The sequence below is a fragment of the Lemur catta genome, chromosome 4 (genome assembly GCF_020740605.2).
Source record: "Lemur catta isolate mLemCat1 chromosome 4, mLemCat1.pri, whole genome shotgun sequence".
Taxonomy (NCBI): Eukaryota; Metazoa; Chordata; class Mammalia; order Primates; family Lemuridae; genus Lemur; species Lemur catta.
In genome coordinates this window covers 105,176,334-105,198,790 of record NC_059131.1, presented here as the reverse complement: position 1 = coordinate 105,198,790, position 22,457 = coordinate 105,176,334, and the positions used below count along the sequence as shown (strand labels likewise).

At 44.1% G+C, this 22,457-nt stretch overlaps 2 protein-coding genes and 1 long non-coding RNA gene across 7 annotated transcripts in view; 1 reads left to right on the top strand and 2 right to left on the bottom strand.

The window, feature by feature from the left end:
* Positions 1 to 6,729, bottom strand: part of C4H4orf19 (chromosome 4 C4orf19 homolog) — an 89,853-nt gene extending 83,124 nt beyond the window's left edge. For 4 of the 5 annotated variants that reach the window (XM_045550498.1, XM_045550503.1, XM_045550502.1 and 1 more), the window contains exon 1: positions 6,650 to 6,729. The gene's annotated coding sequence lies outside the window, so the exon portion shown is untranslated. The remainder of the gene's footprint in view (positions 1 to 6,649) is intronic. The other variant, XM_045550500.1, reaches the window with a different exon arrangement.
* A 152-nt stretch (positions 6,730 to 6,881) lies between these two features.
* Positions 6,882 to 21,295, top strand: LOC123637357. The gene is made up of 3 exons (XR_006734823.1): positions 6,882 to 7,012; positions 17,226 to 17,340; positions 20,185 to 21,295. It is a non-coding gene; the product is annotated as an uncharacterized LOC123637357 (long non-coding RNA).
* NWD2 (NACHT and WD repeat domain containing 2) overlaps positions 13,217 to 22,457 on the bottom strand; it is a 167,653-nt gene continuing 158,412 nt past the window's right edge. The window contains exons 6-7 of the mRNA XM_045550496.1: positions 21,054 to 21,643; positions 13,217 to 17,149 (exon numbers count right to left, since the gene is read on the bottom strand). Of these exons, the coding sequence (XP_045406452.1) occupies positions 13,217 to 17,149; positions 21,054 to 21,643 (4,523 nt within the window). The remainder of the gene's footprint in view (positions 17,150 to 21,053; positions 21,644 to 22,457) is intronic.

The following is a 22,457-nucleotide window of genomic DNA, read 5'->3' as shown; positions in this document are numbered from 1 at the left end:
CAGGATCCACAGTGATTCCACCAAGTCTCACACTATTTGCCTCTAATGCAAAAATCGCGCCTCTCCTCTAGACTGGGAGTCCCTCCGCTTGCCTCAAAGCTGTGGAGCTGACTGCAGCCTCAGGCCTCTGCTCTTGCTGTTCCTTCTGGCTAGGAAGCTCTTCCACCCTCTGTTGCTGATCTTAATACAGTCCCTTCCCCAAACCCCCTTCAGTGCAGGGCCTCTCTGACTTCACTGTGCTCACGAACCATCCGGGCTCTTGCTAAGACGCAGATTCTGATCCAGTAGATTGCAGCTTCAGTCAAGACTCTGCATTTCCGACAAGCTAACAAGCTCCCAGGTGATCATGACGTTGCTGGTCCTTGGACCCCACTTTGAGGAGCAAAGCCTATTGGCTTATTGGACAAAATGGGGGGGAGAAGTAGTTTTCTGAGATACATAGACATGGGTTTGAATACCATCTTTATCAGGTTTTAGCTGTGTGATCTGGGACAAATAACTCCTCTTGTACAGCAGGAGTATTACCTATTTTATATAAATGATGTGAGGATCTTTTAAGCTATTAATAGATATTATTCTTTCCAAATGTGTCTTTTCCATGGCTCCCCTGAACTCATCATCTTCATCCTCTACTAAGTTTCTTTGATAATCCAATCTGCTTATTTCTCTATATTCTGAATCCTATTTTTTTTTTTTTTTTGAGACAGAGTCTTGCTCTGTTTCTTGAGCTAGAGTGCCCTGGTGTCAGCCTAGCTCACAGCAACCTCAAACTCCTGGGCTCAAGCAATCCTCCTGCCTCAGCCTCCTGAGTAGCTGGGACTACAGGCATGCGCCACCATGCCTGGATAATTTTTCTATATATATATTTTTAGCTGTCCATATAATTTCTTTCTATATTTTTAGTAGAGATGGGGTCTCACTCTTGCTCAGGTTGGTCTCGAACTCCTGACTTCAAGGTATCCTCCCACCTCGGCCTCCCAGAGTGTTAGGATTACAGGCGTGAGCCACCGCTCTCAGCCTTGAATTCTACTGTTAACTAGCATGTGTGTACATGCACGCACACATATAAATGAGACCATATGTTCTTTAAGGGAATGATCATGTTGGATTTTATTTCTTTTAGCATGTAAATCAAGAAAAAGTATTATTAAAGTTAGATTTTTTTTCATACAAAACTCTGAGCTGTATGGTACTGAGCAATAATCCCACCCTTCACTGCGGCACAACACAGAGGGGCGGAGCTGCTCTGTGGTTCTGAGCATGGGCTTTGGAGTCAGACAGACCCCAGTGCCAGTGCTGGACCGTCACTCACCAGCTGCATGCCCACCCAGTCCATACTAACATGTCTGGTTCTCAGTTTCTTCACCTGTAAAAAAGGAATTCTGCCTCAGCCTCTAGTGTTGCTGTGAGAATTGAATTAGATAAGTTATATAAGGTACGGGGCCCATACAATAGAGTGTGAAAATGGCCACAATTCTCCATCACTCCCTGAATCCAAGCCATCCTCTAATGTGACTTGGCAGCCCCTCCCATCAAAAGGTGGAGTCTATTTCTCCACCCCTTAAATCTGAGCTGGCCTCTTGACGTGATTTTAAAACAGACTGGAGTAGAAGTGAATGAAATGTGTCAGCTTGAGCCTAGGCCTCAAGGGGTCTTGTTTCCCTCTTGCAACCACGCTGAGCTGACACATGCACAAGCCCAGCCCAGCCTGCTGAATGATGACAGACGTGAGGCTCAGCTGCTCCCCGGTGACTCAGCCGATGGTTGGCTAACACTTAGAAGCAGAGCCACCTTAGTGACCACAGATGCATGACAGAGCCTGTACAAGACCAATACACGTGCCCAGCTGAGCACAGCCCAAACTGCTGATCCACAGAATCATGAGGTAAATAAATGATGGTTGTTTTAAGCCATTATGTTTGGGGTGGTTTGTTACACAGCTGCATGTAACTGATACTGTATATATAAGTAATTTCTTTTTTTTTTTTAGACAGAGTCTCACTTTGTTGCCTGGGCTAGAGTGAGTGCCGTGGCGTCAGCCTAGCTCACAGCAACCTCAAACTCCTGGGCTCAAGCGATCCTACTGCCTCAGCCTCCCGAGTAGCTGGGACTACAGGCATGTGCCACCATGCCTGGCTAATTTTTTCTATATATACTTTTAGTTGTCCAGATAATTTATTTCTATTTTTTTTTTAGTAGAGACGGGGTCTCTCTCAGGCTGGTCTCGAACTCCTGACCTCAAGCGATCCACCCGCCTCGGCCTCCCAGAGTGCTAGGATTACAGGCGTGAGCCACCGCGCCCGGCCTATATAAGTAATTTCTAAATGAACAGTGGCTATTATATTTTGGGAAAATATAATACTTAATAGAAAATGAGTTTTCCATAGTACTAAAATTTGTACTTCTTAGGCAGTAGTAGGAAGATGACTGAACCAGGAATTAGGACTCTTAGATTCTGATCCCAGTAGCTTTTCCAATGGCAGCCATATGACCTTGGAAAAATCATTTAACCTGTTTGTGACTCAGTTTCCTCATCTGTAAATTAAGGTAGTTAGATCAAGTAACTTCGAGGGTTCTTTGCCAGCTCTAGAAAGGACTGAATGTACATTTTTCCAAAATGTATTCTATACTTACTTCCTTGCTAACAGATAGTTCTGAATGCAATTTAAGTTTTCTTACATTTTAGGGTTTAATCACAGATAATGTTCACTGTATTATTTTCACTGTCTGGCAGTTGGGTGTGACCACATTTCATAGTTACCTTAAGAGCCATACACTGAACCTACAAGGTGGCTCTGCTTGCTGTGGACCAGGAACCAAGGTAGCCAAGCTCATCAGGAATCAGAAGTGAAATGCCATTAAGTTCTCGTAGTTATCTAAGTATGTGGCTCTTAACAATTTGTAGGTACAGGTAAATGTCTTTTATTCATTTCTACGCTGCAATAAATATTACAGAGGACTGAAGTTGTTAGCAATCTGACCATCAAATCAAAGAGATACTGTTGTTTACAGCAATAAAGAATCAAATCTTTGCATGTTGCACTACATGACCAAGATACATATTATATTCAATTACGAAAAGTCGGGAAAAGAATTAACACGAGAAGCAAATTTCAAAACTCTTGTGTGTAGAGATTCACTCTAGAACTAATGATCAAGTGAATTAATAAATTAAAAATGTAACCAAATACTCGTATTAAAAAGCAATGCATGTGGCAGCGAGTCCATAACCAAGGTGACTTTTCCTCTTTCAGAGGCACATGCGCTTCTCACACACCACTGACACTCCTGCAGACAAGACACAGTCCTCTCTGTGACATGCTGTATGCTATGTTTTTTTCCTTTTTTTCCCTCCTTTTTCATTCTTGTTAAGTCATTAAGATCCAAATAGTAAGCTATGTTGTGGCCAATTGAAACCAAAAAAGAAAAAAAAAAAAAAGAAAGAAAGAAAGAAAGGCTATTCTACCGTCCACTTCCACTAGCGTTAAAGAGTCAAAATTCAGGACGTTTTCACTCCCAGAGGAGTTAAGCTACATCAGAGAATGTGTACATAATATGAGGGCAACAGTTCACCTTAACTTTGCCTTCAGATGTATATATTTAAGTCTACAGAAGGAAGCACTAGGCTGTTGAAAATGTGAAATATAATTGCCTCATTCTTTATCAGAAGCTTTTTTCTGTGATGGAAACAAACTGGAGGGGCCCAAGAGGCGTTCAAGTCCACATGAAGAACACTGCAGCGAAATGTGTCCTATTTTTATCTACCTGGAAAAGAATGTATCTTGAAATGATGTCAGAGATTCGAGTCATCTAATACTTTCTTACAGTTAAAATCCGTAATATCACTGCATCCCTAAATATCTTTGAATCAATTCACTTTCCTCTCTCTTCTCATGTGGACTTTTGCAGCAGCTACTTTTGGTCTTGTTTGTATCCTCCCTGTTTCATTCTTCTGATTGCAGCCTGAGTGAACTTTCTAAAATAGAGATCTGCTCTGCTTAAAATCCTTCAGCGGCTTCTCCCAAGACTGTAAAATCCCTAAAGACAAGGACTGTGTCCCCAGAACCCCACCAACTATCTGGTGTTTCTGGGTCTACACACATGATATCTCCAAGGCCAGGTCAGGGTTTCATTTAACTTTGGAGAACCACTTTGCCCTGAATAAAACAGAATTCATTGCTGGTGATAAAATTTGAGACATGATATTCCTTTTGTCGTATGTTAATAATATTCACTGCAACTCAGGAGTATCTTTTCTAAGATGCCTGACAACTCTCTGGGTCAGTGTTTTGAGTTCTTTTAATTATCTGCTGCAGGACACATTGGTGTTTTAAGGATGTTTTAGGATAGGATCGTTTGATTATCTACAGTCCTTCTGAAGATTCCGGCCTCTGTGGGACCATGATATTCTCAAGTGAAAGGGTGCAAGTAGATGAATAATTTCAGTTTATTCTCTTAAATGGCATTCAGGGGATAACCATAGTAAGAAAGACTACAACTAGGGTGGCAGGCTGGCTCAGTGGTTAGGAGCAGACACTCTAGAAAGGCTACAACTGGGTGACCCATCTGACCTGCAAATGGGTAAAGGCTCTAAGTTTGCCCTCCCCAGGACATGCCTACCAACTTTTCCCAACTCTTCTAGATACCCAGAAAGTCTCTCTGTAACCAGATAATCAGTCTAATGACCAAAAAAATTTTTAAAAAGAAAAAAGACAAGCAGGAGGTAGGTATTATTTAACCAAGACCAAAAAGATCCCAAGATTCAGGGTTACTAGAGAAATTGTGTACCTAGGGGAATGTGAAACACAGTCTGGGGAGAGGAAACCCAGCTACTGGGAGGTTGGCATTCAAGTGTTTGGAAACTGGAGTCCGTTCCAAGAAGCACAGTCAATGGGCTTCTGGGTACCCAGGGCAGGGCGGTTCCAGAAGGAAACAGGGCTGCACCTGCGCTCTGCCCTTGGGCTGCCACTGGATTCTGGCCAGAGCTTGGCCAGATTGCATTTCCAGGTTTAGAGAGGCTCTAGGTGGGAAGTCAAGGGAATCATTCCATGTTTAGGATAATGGAACATGTTTAATTGATTATAAATTTTTGTCTAGTTTTAAATTCTGGATATGCAAAAAAGCTCTTTGAAACATAGCTAAGATCAGTCCTATTTATCTTTAGATATCATTCTGTATCTAAATCTTTAGAACCAATGAGGACCAGGCCATGCGACAGGTGTCATGAAAGAGGCACCTGTCACATACTTGCTGAATGAAGGAAGGAGCAGGGTCAAAGGATGGACACAGAGTGGGCAAAGAAGAGAAGTAAGCCACACCTCCCCTTCCAGTATCAGTGGCCACTCTATTTCTCCTCGGTCACCAAAACAACGGACACATCACACAACGGAAATACAAATAGCCAAGAATTTGACTTCACCTTTGGAGCTTCAAATTATTATTTCAATTATCTGCCTCATGACAGGGGTTTTCCAAAAGGGATCGTAAGGTGTTCTGTAGGCACCGGTGTTTAGATTTAGAAGCTTCACTATCTGTCTCGTCCTTAAAATAGTATTAACTGAAGGATGAAATGGGGGGAAACCCAGCAAATACAGAATCTATTATCTTTAAAAACACTTTCCATTTCTTTCTCATTCAACTCTCAAATGTTTCTCATCTTTTCTCCAGATTTTACTCCTCACAGGAGCTTGGCCACAACCACCCTGGACATCCACCAGCCACGGTGAGGAGCGCCATCAGTAATGCTCTCCCACAAACAGCGACAGGGAGAAAATAAACACCTTGTGCTTTAATGATTTGAACCTCCCCATGGAACACTGACTTCCTCTAAATTCACTGGGCAAACTTTTATACCGAGATGGAAAAGCAAATGTACTAAGTCATTTAAGGGAGCTTTTATTTTGTTTGGTTTTTAAGGCTAATTACAATGCTGAGGGAAAAAGCATTGATTTCTGCCTTATATCCTTGGGAAAATTCTGCAGTGCTGGTTTGTGAAAATCTCACCGCATTAGGGCTGCCAAGGTCAATGCAACCCAAGCAATCGACCTGGGAGATGCTTGCCTAATTATTAAATATTTAGCAAACATTTTGTGCCCATTCAGCGGTTTGCACCTGGCGCCCTCCTCACTGCGCGCGGCCTCCTGGCACCGCCCCCGCCCGCGCCCGCGGGGCGAATCCTGGGACCCAAGGGCATCGCAGAGAAACAGCGGCGGTCGCATTCCATTTCCGTTTTATTAAAAACAGACGCTTAAAGTGGGGGAGGGGCATAGAAATAAGGGGAAATCTCTGCAGTTTTTCCAACTCCGGTTCTCAGGCACTGTTGGAAGTTCATTAATTAGGGATTTAAATGCAAAAGTGTTTCGCACAGCCAGTTAGATGCCAAGCTTGACAAACGTCTTGGTCTTTAGTTTTGCGAATTTGTAAAAGTGCCCTCTCCGGCCCGGTCTTGCCTCTCGTGCGGCGCCTTTGCTGAATGACAAGAATTTTCCCGAAGTTACCAAACTGCAGAGTGCCACCCCCATTTCTTTTCCCCAGGGCAAAAGCAAATCAAGAAATAAAGAGCAGCCCGCGAGAGAAGTTGCGGAAAGCGCGCCCAAAGCCAAGTTCGCAGGACGCGAGCCCCTCCGGCGCGGGCCGGGACGGTCCCTACCTGCGGCCGGCGGCGGCGTCGCGGCGCCCATGGCTTCGCCGGCCTCGGCGGCCGCGCCGGGAAACGCGAGCGGCCCCGCGCGCCCGAGCCCGCGGCTCCCGGGCCGCCCCGGCGCGGCCATTGGCGGCGCGTCACGTGGCCGGGCGGGCGCGCCTCCCGCCCCGTAACCCTTCACCTGCGCGGGGCGCCCGGGCTCGCCCCGCCGGAGCGCACGTCCGAGCTCTGCCGACGCGGGGCCGCCCTCGGCGCGCGGGCGGCAAACGCGGGCGCCCGGCTCGCACGCCAGCCGCCTGCCGCCGGGAAACTCCCCGGCGCTGCTTTGCTGTCGTGCTGTGGAGAAGGGAGACTTCTATGAGTCGGGACGTAAGTGGGGGACCAATCAGTGCACCCCTGCAAACAGATCTGTGCCCCATCCCCCGTGTACTGGGCGTTTTCCGGGGCCCTCGATTCCAGCATTAGCCGCTCGGACCTGGTGTGGCACCGCCGCGTGCGGTGCGAGCCACGATGCTAAGTACCGGGGAGTGGCCACACCCGCCTGCACCCTAAGGGCCACCGTGGGAGTCGATGAACCCAAGGCTCCCCTTCTCCCTCCTGCCCTTTCTTTTCCTGAGGTCTTAGGACCTTGGCTGCTACGCCCCATCTAAACTACTGAGCTCCACGCTCGTAGTTGTTGCAATTCACATTTGTAAGGTGGGTGGGAACTGGTTGCTTTACCCTAAAATACTATTTAAGGATTGGACTGTTCTTTCACCTGTGCTCCAGAGCAAACGCTGGGCCTGCCAGGAGAATGTGTTAAGCAACGGCGCCACCTAGCTTACCCTCTTCTCTCTTTCCTTTCCAACTTATCCCTGGAGAGTCAGGGACGTTGGAGAGGCAACTGCACGAAGTACTACTTAAAGATGGACATGCTGTCCTTAATTTTTCAGTGTTTCTATTTTGGTAATTCCAGCTGCATTCACACATTTTCCACGCTTTATGGACGGAGACTCAATTTTTTGGATCCTCCGAGTTCTGTAGTAGCTGCCCACTGCAAAGTAGTAGATTTGAGGGAAATTACATGTTTTATGTCATTTTCGGAGAAAACACTTTGTCACAATAAACGTCCCTCATGTCCATCTTCTATTCCACACTCTAGTAATGTCCACGGTATATTTGTACATTCATCAATTAAGTTATTCTGTCCAAAAAGACTTTGGTATTTGTCTTGAGTTTTAAAGTGTGGTTCCCAGACTAGCAGAATCAGCCTCATCTGGGAGAATTTAGTAAAAATGCAAATTCTTGGGCCCCACCCCAGACATTGATTCAGAAATAGTGGGGATCAGGGAAGATGAAATTTGTGTTTTAACAGGTGATACACACTCCAGTTGGAGAACTGCTGCTCTGAGTATGCTCAAGCAGCTGGCTAAGTTCCCCTCAGCTACTAAAGGCCGAAATTTTATAAAGCCAGAGGTGCTGTTGTGATTTGTAATACCAAGTTACCAGCATTATGTACTTTGTCATGTTGATACACTGAAACAACCCTCCTTGTGTTTATACAAAGTATAATCTGTACTTTGTGCAGATAACTTAGAATGCCAAATGGAGACCTGAGAGGCCCCTCGTAAAAATATGGAAGAAAAACCTGTGGTTTCTTGATGCCAGCTGGGACGAAAGCACCATGAATCACTTAGTTTTTTAGGTGTACTCGTGTTTTCATTGCCATATACAGTGTTCCCAAACAATGAGTCATGAAAGATAGGAAAGCTAATTTATTTGAGTGGATTTGTCAAAATAGTTCCAAACTTGTCAAATAGTTCTAAAAAAAGAAACAAATTTTCTAAAAGTTTATGGTATCCATTTACATTATAACCCCCCCCCCCCCCACACACACACCATATTAGGCATTGTAGTAAGGGCTCAAGAGCAAGAAATAACTGATAGGATCCTTTATCTCAGATTCTCCATGAGGTGGATGGCATATTTCCAATTGCCCGCATGGATATCTTATCTTTAAACTCTCTAGGTCTATGTTTACTTTATGATTTACCCTCCCTCTCATCTCCTATTCACTTTACATTTTGTAACTCTGCTATCTACCCAATTTCAATTGGAACTGGAATTATTTGAGTTTTCCCTTCCCTTCGTCACCTACCTCGACCAGCTAAATCCCTGAAATCCCTCTGGAAGCGCCCCTCTTCTTAGCATTTTCACTGCTGCTGTCCTAAGATCAAGTTTTTACATTTTCTGTCTCAGATCATTGGAATAGTATTTACTGGTCTCCCAGCTTCTGGTCTCTTCCATCCCGTCTCCAATCCATCCGACAAAGTACTGCCTGACTCATTCTAAAATGCCATTCCAACTAGGGCATCTCCCTTCTTGAAAAGTTTTCATAGCTCCCTACTCACCACTGAATAAAGTCTAAAATCCCAACATAGTGTTGGCAGGCATCCAGAATGTGCTTCAACTCTGTTTTCGCTCATGTACCTCCCTTCACCTGACACGTTTTTCTGACAATGACAGCTAAGTCCTACTTACTAGTCAAGCCTCAGCTCTGTCTCCTCCTCTTGGTCAACATTTTTGATTCCCAGGTAGAGTTAATTGTTCCTTTGCAGTGTACCCTTAGCACCTGGCTTTCACTTTTATTAACAACTTTTTATCAGCCTCATACCTGCTTTAGTTATGTCTTTTTTAGATTGCAGGATTCTGGACAGCAGGAGACATGTGTGACTAATTTGCAAATCATTCCAGGCCATAACATAATGCCTCAGACATAATAAGCATGCAATATTTGTTATGTTCTTGACTCTAAGAAAGAAGATATTTAAACAACAAACTCCATTTGTATGAAATGCTTTTATGCAAATATTGATCAACTTCTCTACATTTTCTCTGAGAACCAAAAAGGAAGAAAGTTTAAACTTCAACCTAAAGGACATAGATTAGAATCTAAGAAGAAATTCCCCAGCATGGGTAATGGAATAGTTTTCACTGGAGGTAGATTTTAAATGTTAGTCTCAGCCATGTGAAGATGTGGGCAATAAACTGGATTGGTAATTTCTTAGATTTTTTCTTAACACCTTGATTTTTAGTTTCTCTCAGAACAATTGTTTCATGACAACTAGATACAAAGATTCATCTGATTATTTCCTATGTACCATCACTTAAGTTTGCCAATGGTGCTCTGTTTTTTTTTTTTTTAATATATACATATTTTTGGTGTATGTGAGGATTCTCGGATCCAAGAGGAAAGAGATGAACAACAGGGCACATGAGCAGGTTCCCCTTGGTCCTGCCGTCTCACCTGGAAGGAATTTATGCATGGGACTACTCCTTGGCCATCGTCCTTCCCCGCTCCATCCCATGCCCAGGGGGAAGCACACTGCCCTCGCACTTACACACAGAGAACCTATTTCTTATCTGTTTTCGTGTTAAGACTGAAATCCTAGAAGGCATAAACTATCTTATTTACCTTTGTTTTCCTGGCAAAAGGCATGACCAAATAAATATTTTCTGAATGAATTCATCAACTGTTTCTCTATACCGGAAAAACCTGGGAGTTTGTATCAACCTCCAGTGACCTTCAAAGCCTAGCCTGGTCTCCCATCAGTAAGTCAGAAAATAGGCCAGGCGCGGTGGCTCACACCTGTAATCCTAGCCCTCTGGGAGGCCGAGGCTGGTGGATCTCTCGAGGTCAGGAGTTTGAGACCAGCCTGAGCGAAACCCCATCTCTACTAAAAATAGAAAGAAATTATCTGGACAGCTAAAAATATATATAGAAAAAATTAGCCGGGTGTGGTGGCGCATGCCTGTAGTCCCAGCTACTTGGGAGGCTGAGGCAGGAGGATCGCTTGAGCCCAGGAGTTTGAGGTTGCTGTGAGCTACGATGACACCACGGCACTCACTCTAGCCCGGGCAACAAAGCGAGACTCTGTCTCAAAAAAAAAAAAAAAAAAAGAAAATAACTCATAGGTCATTCTCTCTCTCTAAATGCCTACTGTATACTAAATGCTAGCTATATTTTGATGTGCTTTGAGAAAGTTTACAAAAAACACATTGAGCATGCACGGAAGTCTTGTTCGGCTATTCTCCCTGGACCTCTGTTTCTAGGTTTCCTCCTCTATAGATTCGGAACACTAACAGTCCCTACTTCCTAATGCTGTTGTGAGTATGACATGGCTTAGTACACGCAAAGCTCCGAGAACAGTGCCTGGTGCACCATATGCACTCACTGAGCATGAACAATTATTATTATTATTGAAGGTCTCTGACTATAGCTGCTAAAGATGGGGGAGAAAAACCAACAGCACACAAATCTAAGTGGCTTATCTTTTATTCATACAAACAATACATACACAAGACTGTATATTGTTTGAAGACTGAAATAATTTTCTAGTGTAACAACTCTGTAACAAAATTTAACTAAATGTAACATTTATGAAAATATAAATCTCTGATTGGGTAATTCTTCCCAACAATACAAAGTTTACATAAAAACATTCAATATGAGCTATCAGTTGCAAACAAGTTAAGAAAAATCATTCAAGTCACTTATACTCTATTAGCTTTTACACAGAACATTCACATACTACATTTAATCCATCTAGGCATTTAATTCTTAGAAATGTGTGGCACGGAGTTCCAACTGATAATGAAAGGAACAAGAGCATGTTGCCTAAAGAGCTCAAAAGCACTGACTCACACAATCAACTCCATGTGATCTGTACATGGGTAACCTTCTCTGGGCTCCCACCTCCCTGGCTGGTAGCTAAACTGGGAGGAAACATACTGCAAAACGTTTTTCACCATCGATTCGGGTATTTATAACTGAATCACATCTTTGAAGGCTTACATGTTAAACTGCTTTCCAAAGTGAAATACAATTGACTGGGATTCTCTATGGGTTAGATCACTTTATTTTTCCCATTAGCATCAATAATCAAGATGCCATGGTATTTTTTCTCACATTGCCCCCCAACTTCCCTAGGAGGGCTATAGCAGAAGTTATCACTACCTTTATTCTGAAGTTTATATCAACAATACACTGGCGAGGTTAAAGATATGGCTAGGGATACACAATGAGCTCACAGCAGAGCTGGACTGAATGCAAGTCAGTTCCTTGTTCATCATTCTCACTATGAAAGTCAATACTGCCACTTTCAAAGAAAACCAAACCGTCACCACGGACACCCTCTGAAAAGTTGTCCAAGGATGTGCCACGTGGAAGATATGGAAGGAAGAACAATCACTTTCACCTTTCGAGATGTAATATTTTCTTTTAAATAGGTGAAGTAGTTTAAAAAAAAATTTGATACCATTTCACAGCTTCTGCTCTGAAATGGGTAAGACTATAAAAGGCTCAGAGGAGTCCTCGATCAGGGAGTAACAGATAAAGAAGCATACATACAGTGTGCAGAAGAAAGAAGGGCTTACAAACAGGGACAATAAAGAACCTTTGGACACCCTTAAGATTTATGGAATATTTGAGCACAAAGACAGGCATATTCAGTTTGTCCCAGAGTATTTGGTCATCTATCTGCGCTGTACACAGGAAAGAGGAGGAACGAGAGTAAGGCAAATGTCATCCGTATCTCAGAGATAGCATGACGAGAAAGCTTGCTTTCTATTAAGATTGACTGCAGGGATTTAGAAAATAATTTATGCTTTCATACAACTGACTGAGTAGTACAGACTTTTGTTGGTACAATGATAGAAATGAGCAGGTGTTTTGACCAAATTTGTAATGCCCTTCCTGTAACTCTTTACAGCTGGCACAAATATGCATTTCAAAAAGATGTGAAAAGATTGTGGCTTCTTATTAAATGTGTTCTTTTGCAGCCCAGGAAATGAATAGTTTAAAAACTATATATTCTGTTGTATAGAAACCCTTGCATGCAATTGTTGCAACTGTATTTTAATAAAGACTGACTCGCCATGTTCAGTAGCCCTGTGATAGTGGTAGTGAGTTCTTGTCCCAGTCTAGTTCGTGGTCTCACATTTCATGTTGTGTCTCTTGGGAAACTGGGAATACATCTGGGCATTTTTGTTACATTAATTTGCACCTTTTGACCTTTCATCTGCAGACTAGGTTACACAGTTGTCAGGATTGCAAAATGGAAAGAGAGATTAAGGCTATGTTTACTCATCACACAATCATTTGAAGTCAAACAGCTTGTTGTCGTCATGATTTTGACAGATTTTGTACAACTAATTCCAGTCCCAATGGTCTGTATATAACTCTAGCCTCTCTCATCTGAACCAAATGGGATGAATTATGCTGCTTCTTACCACACTGCTGATTTAAAAACTTTTATCCTCTCTCTTCTAGGTGAAGTAGCTATTTAAATACTACTTATAAAAATTCTGTCATTCCTTCATTCCTGGATACACTTTGACAAAAAAAAAAAAAAAAAAAAAAATGCACCTAAAAGCAATCTCACAGTTCTGAATGTTTCATGAGCATCTTAATAAAACACTGGAATTCCAGCATCTTTCCTGTCTTTTAAGAAATGAATGGTTTATCATTTGGGACATATTTTTTTCCTTCTGCATGTGGATCACGTATTTCCGCTGAGCAGGACAAGCAGTTTGTCAGTTATCAGGGGCATAGCTGTGGCTCCTGGATTCTAGGGCAGAGCACACTCGGTCATAGCAAGAGTTGTATTTCTTGGAGGGTGTTGCTTCATTGGATTCAGCGGAGTCGCTCACTGTGATGGGGCTGTCTCTTGCAAAAACCTCAGTGGACTCTCTCCATAAACAATCCACAGACACTTTAAAACAATAGCTGTTACACTTTGGCCTGGATGTCTGTGTTGCATTGTTGAAAATTTGTCTGCTATTTGAAGTGGCAATTTTAATTTTCAGTGCAGCATCTACACGGTCTACTACTGTGTATATCCCTATACTCCCATCGTCAAAGCCCACAATGATGTTCAGGTGCCTCTGAGAGAGTGCAAGAAAAGTTGGTGTTTTGTAAAGGGAACAAGCACCGATATTTTTGCCATCTGCCAGTCTCATTACAATTAAACTGGATATCGCACCATTTTCATCCTCCTCCTCCCCATTTCGGAAACAAATGTATACCAGGTAGCGACCATCTCGAGACAACCTCTGCCGCCAGATGATCCCAGAGGCGTGAACCACCCGTAATTTCCCACTGTGTAAATCCAGCACGTTGATGTTTTCATCTCCCCTGGATATAATGCCTAGCTTTCCATTGGGAGAAATTTCAAAATCCTCCAGGTTTTTCAGGAAGTTGTTTGGAAGTTGCACCCGTCGACAGATCACTTCATCTGTCAGACTCCAGAGGTTCACGGTCTCGGCCGATGTGATAAACACGACGATGTCAGGACAGTCGGGGATTAATTTGAAATTCACAATCGTGGTCCCATCTTCACAGCAAAATTTCTTGGTGATACTTCCTGTCCAAAGACTGACTGCCAACACTTTGCTTTTCGTCATCCCCACCACGAAGGTGTTGGCAGAGGTGATAAAGGCATTCTGCAAAGTGGTCAGAATGTTGCACACCCTGTGGCCCGTGGCGAGCCTCCAGACCCTGGAGGCATTTTGCTCACACAGAGAGACCACAAACTGGTCATTGTGTGTGATCAGCAGCTGAGATATTCTCTGCCCATTAATCCTAAAGAGGTTTTCACCGCTGCTGGTGTGCCAGACATACTGGCTGCTCTTGTCATCTGATGTCACCATTATGTCTCCAGCGGATGTTAGCACACAGTGTTCAACTATTCCTTCATGCTTAAATACAGCTTCGATGAACCCGCTACTGAAGTTCCACTTATGAACACAATCGGAGCCATCCAGGGAGTAAATGATCTCCCCTCTAGCAGGCAACACCAGACTTCGGATGGGTTTTCCAGTCTTATCTATGTTGGACATGGCTGTGATTATATCTATGTCCCAGATGGAAAGCACGCCACTGGTTGATAAAGACAGAAGCATGTTGTGGTGACTAGACTTCACCAACTTCACAATAGAACCTGAGATTTCCTGCAAGCTTGCCATGCACTGTCCTGTGTCTCGCCTCCAAAAAAACACGGCTGAGGTATTTTCCATGGTCGCGATGATGCAGTCTCCGTTTTTGGACAGCACGGCAGATATAAAGCGTTCATTGTGCTTGGCTCTGAACTTTTCGCCCACCTTCCACATGCCAGTATCTAAGAGCTCAATGCTGAGAGCTTTACAGATCAGAATTGCACTCTGGTCCTCTGAAAGTTCAATGCTGACCACCTCGCTGTCTTCTCTGCGGCAGTCGAAGTCATCAGTCAGCTGGGGGCTGGAAATGTCCTCAGTGTTCCAAACGGAAAGACTTCCCTCACTATCTACCATGACCATTTCTTGAGCCGTGTCCAAGATAAGAAGAAACTTCACAAACCCACCTGAGAATTCCGACGCCACCGTGCATAACTTTTCTCCACTCCCTAAATGAAATATGGTGGTGGTGTTCAGGTACTGTCCGCAGAAAGCATACGCACCATCCAGAGAGCACTGGACACACGTCACTTCGTACCAGCAGTGGAACTGGTAAAGCGGCCATCCGTAGAGCAGATCGATGACAGTGACGTCTTTGCTGGCCTCGAGCCATGCAAGGGCGTGGTGGACGGACAGCGTGAATCCGTTGATGTAGGTGGAGCTGCTGCCATGCTTGGTCCCCTTGATTTCCACTTCAGACAGGAGACAAGAATTGACATTGTCATAAATCAGCAAGGTGTTATTTGTTGTGGCCACCACGAGGTACTTCTCGTCACTGGTGAGTTTCATGCCCAGGATGACAGACTGGGCCGTGGTGATCTGCCTGAGCAGCTGGCGAGTCTCCACATCCCACGTGCTGATGGAACCATTTTCTAAAGCTGTGAGGACAGTACTGGGGTTGCAGGTAGGCAGAATCTCCGTGACATGCAGGTGACTGGAGGACAAGGGGAGACGCTCGGGGCTGTACGTCACATCCATGGAGGAGTGCAACGGCACAATGGAGCAATATTTTGGCCCATCTTTGTCACATTCTAAAAGAAGGTGTCTAAGTTTGGGCAGGGAACTTACAACAGGCAGCAGTCTTTGCTGCAGCTCTGCTGAAAGGGAGCCAGGAAAGGCAATGACCTTGTTTTTGATGGCACGGAGGGTGCTGGCCAGGAACTTCAGCTCTTTCTCTTGCGAGTAGTTGTAAGCCAGCTCGATGTCCACGAGCACTCTGTCGAACTGGCCAATTTTGATCATGGTATAAAGCCAGCTGAAGTTCATGATGATGCCGTAGAGCAGGTCGTCGGTTTTTCCACACCTCGTCAGGTGGTGCAAAAGCTCACACATTTTCCGATGATTGACGAAAAAGATGTCAGGCTCCAGCGGATTACACTGGAAAACCCAGGGTTGGTCCGGGGCCTGCCTGTCAAAGGAAGCCTGTTCCACGAAATGCTTTTCTTCCTCAAGCAGGCTTCTGCTCTCCAGGTCAAGGCAGCCGTTCAAGTAGGGGTCTTCAAGGCAGAAAGCTTTCCTCCTGCCCCCTGACCAGACCCCCAGAAAATAATCTGCCAGGATGGTATGCATTTCACGCAGATCGCCGTCGTCCTGCAGATACAGCTTTTGGGCTATGAGCTGCAGGTGTCTGTTGGCCCAGACCAGGAGTGTGACGTTCTTCACGTGTCTTTCTATTAAGTATCCGCTGAGGCCCTCCTTGAGCCTGGCGATGTACAAGTACGGCACTCGCAGCGGGTTGGTGGGCCTGCTGCTCTCGTGGAGCTCGTTCATCACGCTGTTGTCCAGGGCTAACACGTCCTCCAGTTCCATTTCACTCAAACCCATTTTGGCCATGGTGATGTAGCCAAGAGCCCTGGAGACCAGTTTCTGACCACACCTCTTCTCCAAGGACCAGAACAACTGCTCTATACTTTCATGAACAGTGATGCAGAGGGAGGATTCGTCGACATCTTTGTGAGATCTCCAGTGTCTCACCGCCCGGAAGGTCAGGTTCACGAACATTGGCAGCGTGCACTTGGAGAAGGCGTTGTTCACATAAATCTGCTGGCCTGAAGTGACTTTTCTTTTGACTCGCAGCAGCTGGTGTTTGAGGACCTGGCTGCACATCTTCCTGTCCCGGGGAATCAGCTCAATGTAGTTGTCTTCTTCGTGGATAAGGCACCGGAGTTTCTGCAGGATCCCATGTTTGTTGGGCAGTGTGGAGAGAACTATCCGTACACAGCGGGGAAGGTGAGCCGGGAGCCACCAAAGCTTCCTGGCGTCGTCATTCTCTGAGAGCTGCTCTAGCGCGTCGAATATTATGACGAGAGGTCTCTGCAGTGAAGACTCATTCAAAAGGTTTATAAATAAATCACGGAGGTCATGAATCTTCTTAGGGTAGCTTTGAACCAGACACCGATAGTTAATCGCCAGTTGCTCACAAACACTTAGAAGGAGAGTCCTAAGGTCAGTACTCATGTCTGTTGTTCCTAGAAATCTCACGACTACTACTGGGTCAGATTCTGGTCCCGTGTCTTCATGTAGCCAGCCATAAGCCTGAAACATAAAAGTGCAGTTTAGAGTGGTAACATGTATGTACATTGTCATATCTAATAACATTTCCTCTCTCCAGAGCTCAGACTTCTGGTAACCCCTGCCATGCAGAAAGTAACCTAGTGCCAAGAAATGGAAAAGTCTTCTGAGAAGGTGACAGAACTGCCACAAAGTTCATGCACTCAAGTCTCTAGGTGAGACGCTCAGGATTACCCTTACTGAAGGTAGTGAAGTAGTGGTAATAGTATTATTCAATCACAAAGCATCATTTAGCTTGCATTCTGAAGGATACAAAATATTTCATGAATTGTAAATCCAAATATCTAGTATGGTCAGTTTGGTATCACTGAATAAATGCCCATTTCCTGGCACAGTAGGAGCTTAGTAAGTGTTTTTTTTAATGAATTGATTGAGTAATGATTTACACTTTATATTGAGTTAAATATTTTCATTAATTGAGAGCATATAATGCCATATATGAGTGACCAAATTTCCAATTAATTAGAATGCAATAAAAATATTCAGTACTAAAAGTACGCTGAATATCTTTTATGATTTAGAGACGTTTTTGTGGTGTTAGAGGGTCATAATTATGATTGTTATTTATCTTTGTCATAAAAATATACATAATGCTGGTTCAAAGAGTTTTGTTAAATGCTGTGCTTTATAACAGATGGTTCATTATATAAACATGTCATCATCAGTGCTCAATTATCTTTCTGAAGATGGGGTCACAGTATCATTTGATAGAAGAGGAAACTGAGGCTCAGGCTGGATAAATGACTTGCTCAGAGATCAGTGGTCACCAAGAGATGCAGTTGGAAGAGAGGACACACCTAACTTTCATTTTAAGTGCTTTCATTTTTTTTTAAATTGTGAAGTTAAATAGATAAAATATATATGGGGCTACTAAGCTTAGTATTTTTCTGTCTGGAAATGCAAGGATGAGAAGGGATATACTCAAAGTATAAAACATAACAAAAAGTATTTTTAGGGAGACAAAGTCTTTCAGTAATCCTTGGATTTCACCAAGGATACTCCTTAGAAAAGGAAGTGTTATTTTACACATTAGGAATTAAGTTTATGAAATTTGCTCCTTCAAGAGATAGTTCAGGTTAAGGAATGAATAAGATTAGAAAAGGTTTATGGATGTCAGTTTCATAACCAGCTGTTAAGGAAAGTAAGTATTTTGTTGTGGTTCTTTAGCTATAGTATTTGAAACTGATTTCGAGGAAGATAATCTTGTCATTGGAGGCAAATCAGAAAGCCCAGTTTGTTTCCACATTGGCCGCTGACGATGATTATATGCACACTCCCCCCTCCTAGCCACGTGCTGCTGCCGTGTAATGTCTGCAGAGAGCAGGCCTGGACTCATGACCCCACGTCCACGGACATGCTAACACAGGAGATAAATATGTGATGTCTGTGTCCACAAAGGGACGTGAGGTCACAGGAGAGCATAGGTTGTTTTTGACCGTGAGTCAGACATTCCGCAGGAGAGAGGCAAGTGAAGCGCAGGCAGTGGCCCCCAGAATAGGTATGACTTGGGGGCCCAGAATCCTGGACTGTGAGTAGACAGACTCAGGTGACTGGACAAAACATCCAGAAGAGGACTCAGAAAGCCATTTCTGATGTTGATCTCTTCTGGACTGTCACCACACTGCCTCGCCGGGACTGCCTATCTGTACAGGTGTATCAGCACAACCTCTTGTGCTAGAGCACATGCAGATGCAGCCCATGAACGTTTGACTTAGTCAGATTCCACAGTACTTGTTTCCTCCAACTGCCTTTACCCTCCCCTCTTCCACAGGGAAAAAAGCCCTAGAGTGGGCGTAAAATGGCATACAAGAACGTTTCCTAATTTGGTTGCCATTCTCACGTGGCCCGTATGGTGTTACTACCTTCCTTACTTGGAATAATTCTAAAGTTTGAAGATACACATACAAATTTGTGTTCAAGGACACATGCACACACACATACACGCACAATTTTTTCTGATGCAATGTGGACTCTAGGTGCAAACATGCTACTTCATCTGTGCTCAATTAAAGAAAGAGCTGTATCTTCTAACAGCAATAAAAACCAGCTGGGCTTGACATATTAAGAAATGGTAGATTAGCCCTTCTAAGGACTTTTCGAGGGTAAGTGGGATATAGCTGATTTTCACCTGTGAGCTTACTTTGGAACACAATCCCCACATACGGTACAATGCAACCGTCTCTGTTCTTGACCTCAAAATGATCAATTTGAGATTGTGTAGCATGTGACGGATTATAAGAATATCCATGCAGTGAAAGACAGCACTGTTCTTAGACAGTCACCAGGGGAAGAACACTCAGCCTGCACATTTCCCAGAGGGCACCGGGCACCAGGCGCCTGTGTCCCCCATGCTGTACGGGGCACTCTGTACGGGGTCCACTGAAGCTCTTCCCCCTCCGCTAGAAATGGAGATTCAGAATTAACACTGGAGTAAACCAGCATTCTTTGATACCAAGGACACAGGAGGTTAAAAACTGGAACTAGTTTCATCTGGTTTCCGCTAAGGAACCAAGACAGTAGATACCACATTCCAAAGAGAGGTTTTAGACCACGAGGTAGGACCTGAAAGGGAGGTTCTGAAAACCAGTTCTGCTACCGTTAGAGGACTACCCACCTCTGGCCCGGGAAAGGGGATTAGAGAGGCTGAGATAAAAGGTGGAGATTCGGGTGCTGTGAGTCGTACCTCTCGTCACCTCATCCCCAAAGGGGAGGTCAGAGAGATGCCAAACCTTCATTTCCAGCTGAGGGGAAGGGGCCTCAGTGGACCACTTACAGAGCGCCCCGTACAGCGTGGGGTGCACGGGCATCTGATGTCCGATGGCATCTGGGAAGCGTGCAGGTTGAGTGACTGAGGCTGGCTGGCTGCTCCGACGGAGGAGTGAGGTGGGTGGGCCTGGAGGTCTAGAGTTTGTCAGGGCCAAATGGCGTGTCCCATGTACCAGAGGCGGCCGCAGGCCAGAGTGAGCTGACAAGTGTTTCTGTTTGTTTTGTTTCCCCAGGTCCTAAGGAGTGTGCTGGGCTGTGGAGAGTGTCTTAGCAGAAAGAAAGGTACTGGAAGTGTATTTCTGGATGCCTAGGAGCCGAGGAAGTAATCAGAAAGAAGAAAGATGCCTTCCCGTGTCCAGGAAATACAGATGGCAGATGCTCGGGGAGGAGAGGGCAGGGCTGCAGGGGGAAAGGACCTGCAGGAAACCATGAAAAGGCCTCAGAAGAGACGGGAGGAGCCGTAAGTGCTTGCTAAGAACAGAAAGTTCAGAGCCCAGTTCAGGACGGTCTGGTCATGTAAGATTTCTCTGGCCACCTGACCTTTCCTATATCCCCTCCGCACAGCACCATGGGGGGCATGAAGGGGGCTGGGTTAGGAAAGGAGGGAAGGAGGCGCTAAGAGGAAGGAGGAAGAAGATGGCCGTGTCCCCGCTTCCACAGTAGGCGCCTTCCGTATGGCAGGTCTCAGCTGGGGGAGAAAAAGGTAGACTGAAGTTTCATTCATTACCTGAGGTCGGACACACTAATTACTGAACTGAGACTGATTTAGTGACCAGAAGGGACCGGAGGGCTTGTCTGTCTGGGAGGGATGAGAAGAGTTGCTGGGATCTGCCCAGGATTCACGCACATGGCACGGGGCTGTCCCATAGCACGAGCTGCGGCAGCCAGAGGAAAAGTGAAGTTGCTTTATGGTCGCATCCCACCAGTCCTGTTCTCTCAATCTAACCATTGTATCCACAGAAAAGAAGCAGTGAAGTAACCATTCCCAAAGACTAATTATAATTCAGATAGTAAACAAAGAAAATGGAAATGATTTGATTAATTGAGCATTTTCCCGAAGGGAAAGTTTTTACAAATACACATGGGAAAGAACAGGCTTTACCTTCTTTGCTACTTCTGCTAGCAGAAGCGTCTTCCCAGTGCACGGTCCGCCATATATAATCAGAGGATTGATGTGCCCAGTTTTGCTTGGAAGAATGTAGTTATGCACTATGTTTAGAGATTCACATTTGTACTCATAGAAGGAGGCGTATGTTTTACATAATGACGAATGTTGAAGGATTTCATCGTAGAGTGTGTCCGTTTCAGTGTCAAAATTCTGTTGCACCGTTGCCTGAATTATATCAATCATATCCTCATAAAATTGTTTGCCAAGTCCTTCAATGTAATGATTTTCTATTTCTTGGGAATAGCCTAGTTTCATGTCACAATGAGTAACAGATGTGTACACTCTCAGATTAGATGATGCAACGATAGTAGGAATAAATTCATCCCTGAGTTTTATCAACTTCTCTTGGGCTTCTGGGTCCCGAATAATCCTTGGCTCTGTTCCAGTTATATCCATGTATTTCCCCATCTCTGGAATTTTCACGAAGCGTTCAATGTTAGCAATTTTCCTAATGTAGCAAACACACTTCTTTAGGAATGCTGGCGTTTGCTTTCCTAGAGCAAAGTCAAACTCATCCTCTACAGCTGAAAGAAAATAAGATTAGGGGTTTATTGCTTGGCACAAAGGAGCAATGCGCCCACACTCTCAACACTCAACTCCTAGTTGCTAGTGGTCCATTATTTTGCTTATGGTTTGCAGCAAAGTAGTCTCTAGAATAATTTCCTAACTCCTTAATTTCTTGTCTTTTCCTAAGCAGCCTGGAATCCAGAATCACAGGTTTTAAGTAAAATTATTATTTAATTTTCTCCCCAGTTCAAGGGAGAGGTTGGACATGAGTGTGACAAAGAGAGCACACCACATTTACAGTGGATGCTCTAGGCCGCTGCTTAGCTTCCCTCTCAGATTTCAGCGATTCTGACAGCAGGGACCAATTTTGTCTGGGAAGGAAAGGGGGGTGGCTGAATGATGTAGCTGGTTTATTTGTTCCTTCTCAGACTGTCCTTGGAAATGTGGTTTCATCATTTTGTTTGAGATGTATTGAGCCCCAGACAGCTATGTTCAGATGTAAATACAAAGGCATGTTTTAAGGCAAAATATAATCATGTTCAGATTACTGATCCATCTGATGACCCATGTCACTGTTAAATTCTGTTATATCCATCACAACAGGCACAGAAAAATGACTTAGTATATAACTTTATTTCTTCTAAAATAAACCATATTATGACTTGTAATACACATGCTTGCACACATACACGCTTGCATATGTTATACATCATGTGAGTCCCTATAAGAACATTTAAAACGTGATCAGTAGAAATAAAAATATCATTATGCAAGGAAAAAATTAAAAATAAATGAAATAAGTAAACAAAAGGAAATAAATTTAAGGCAAGC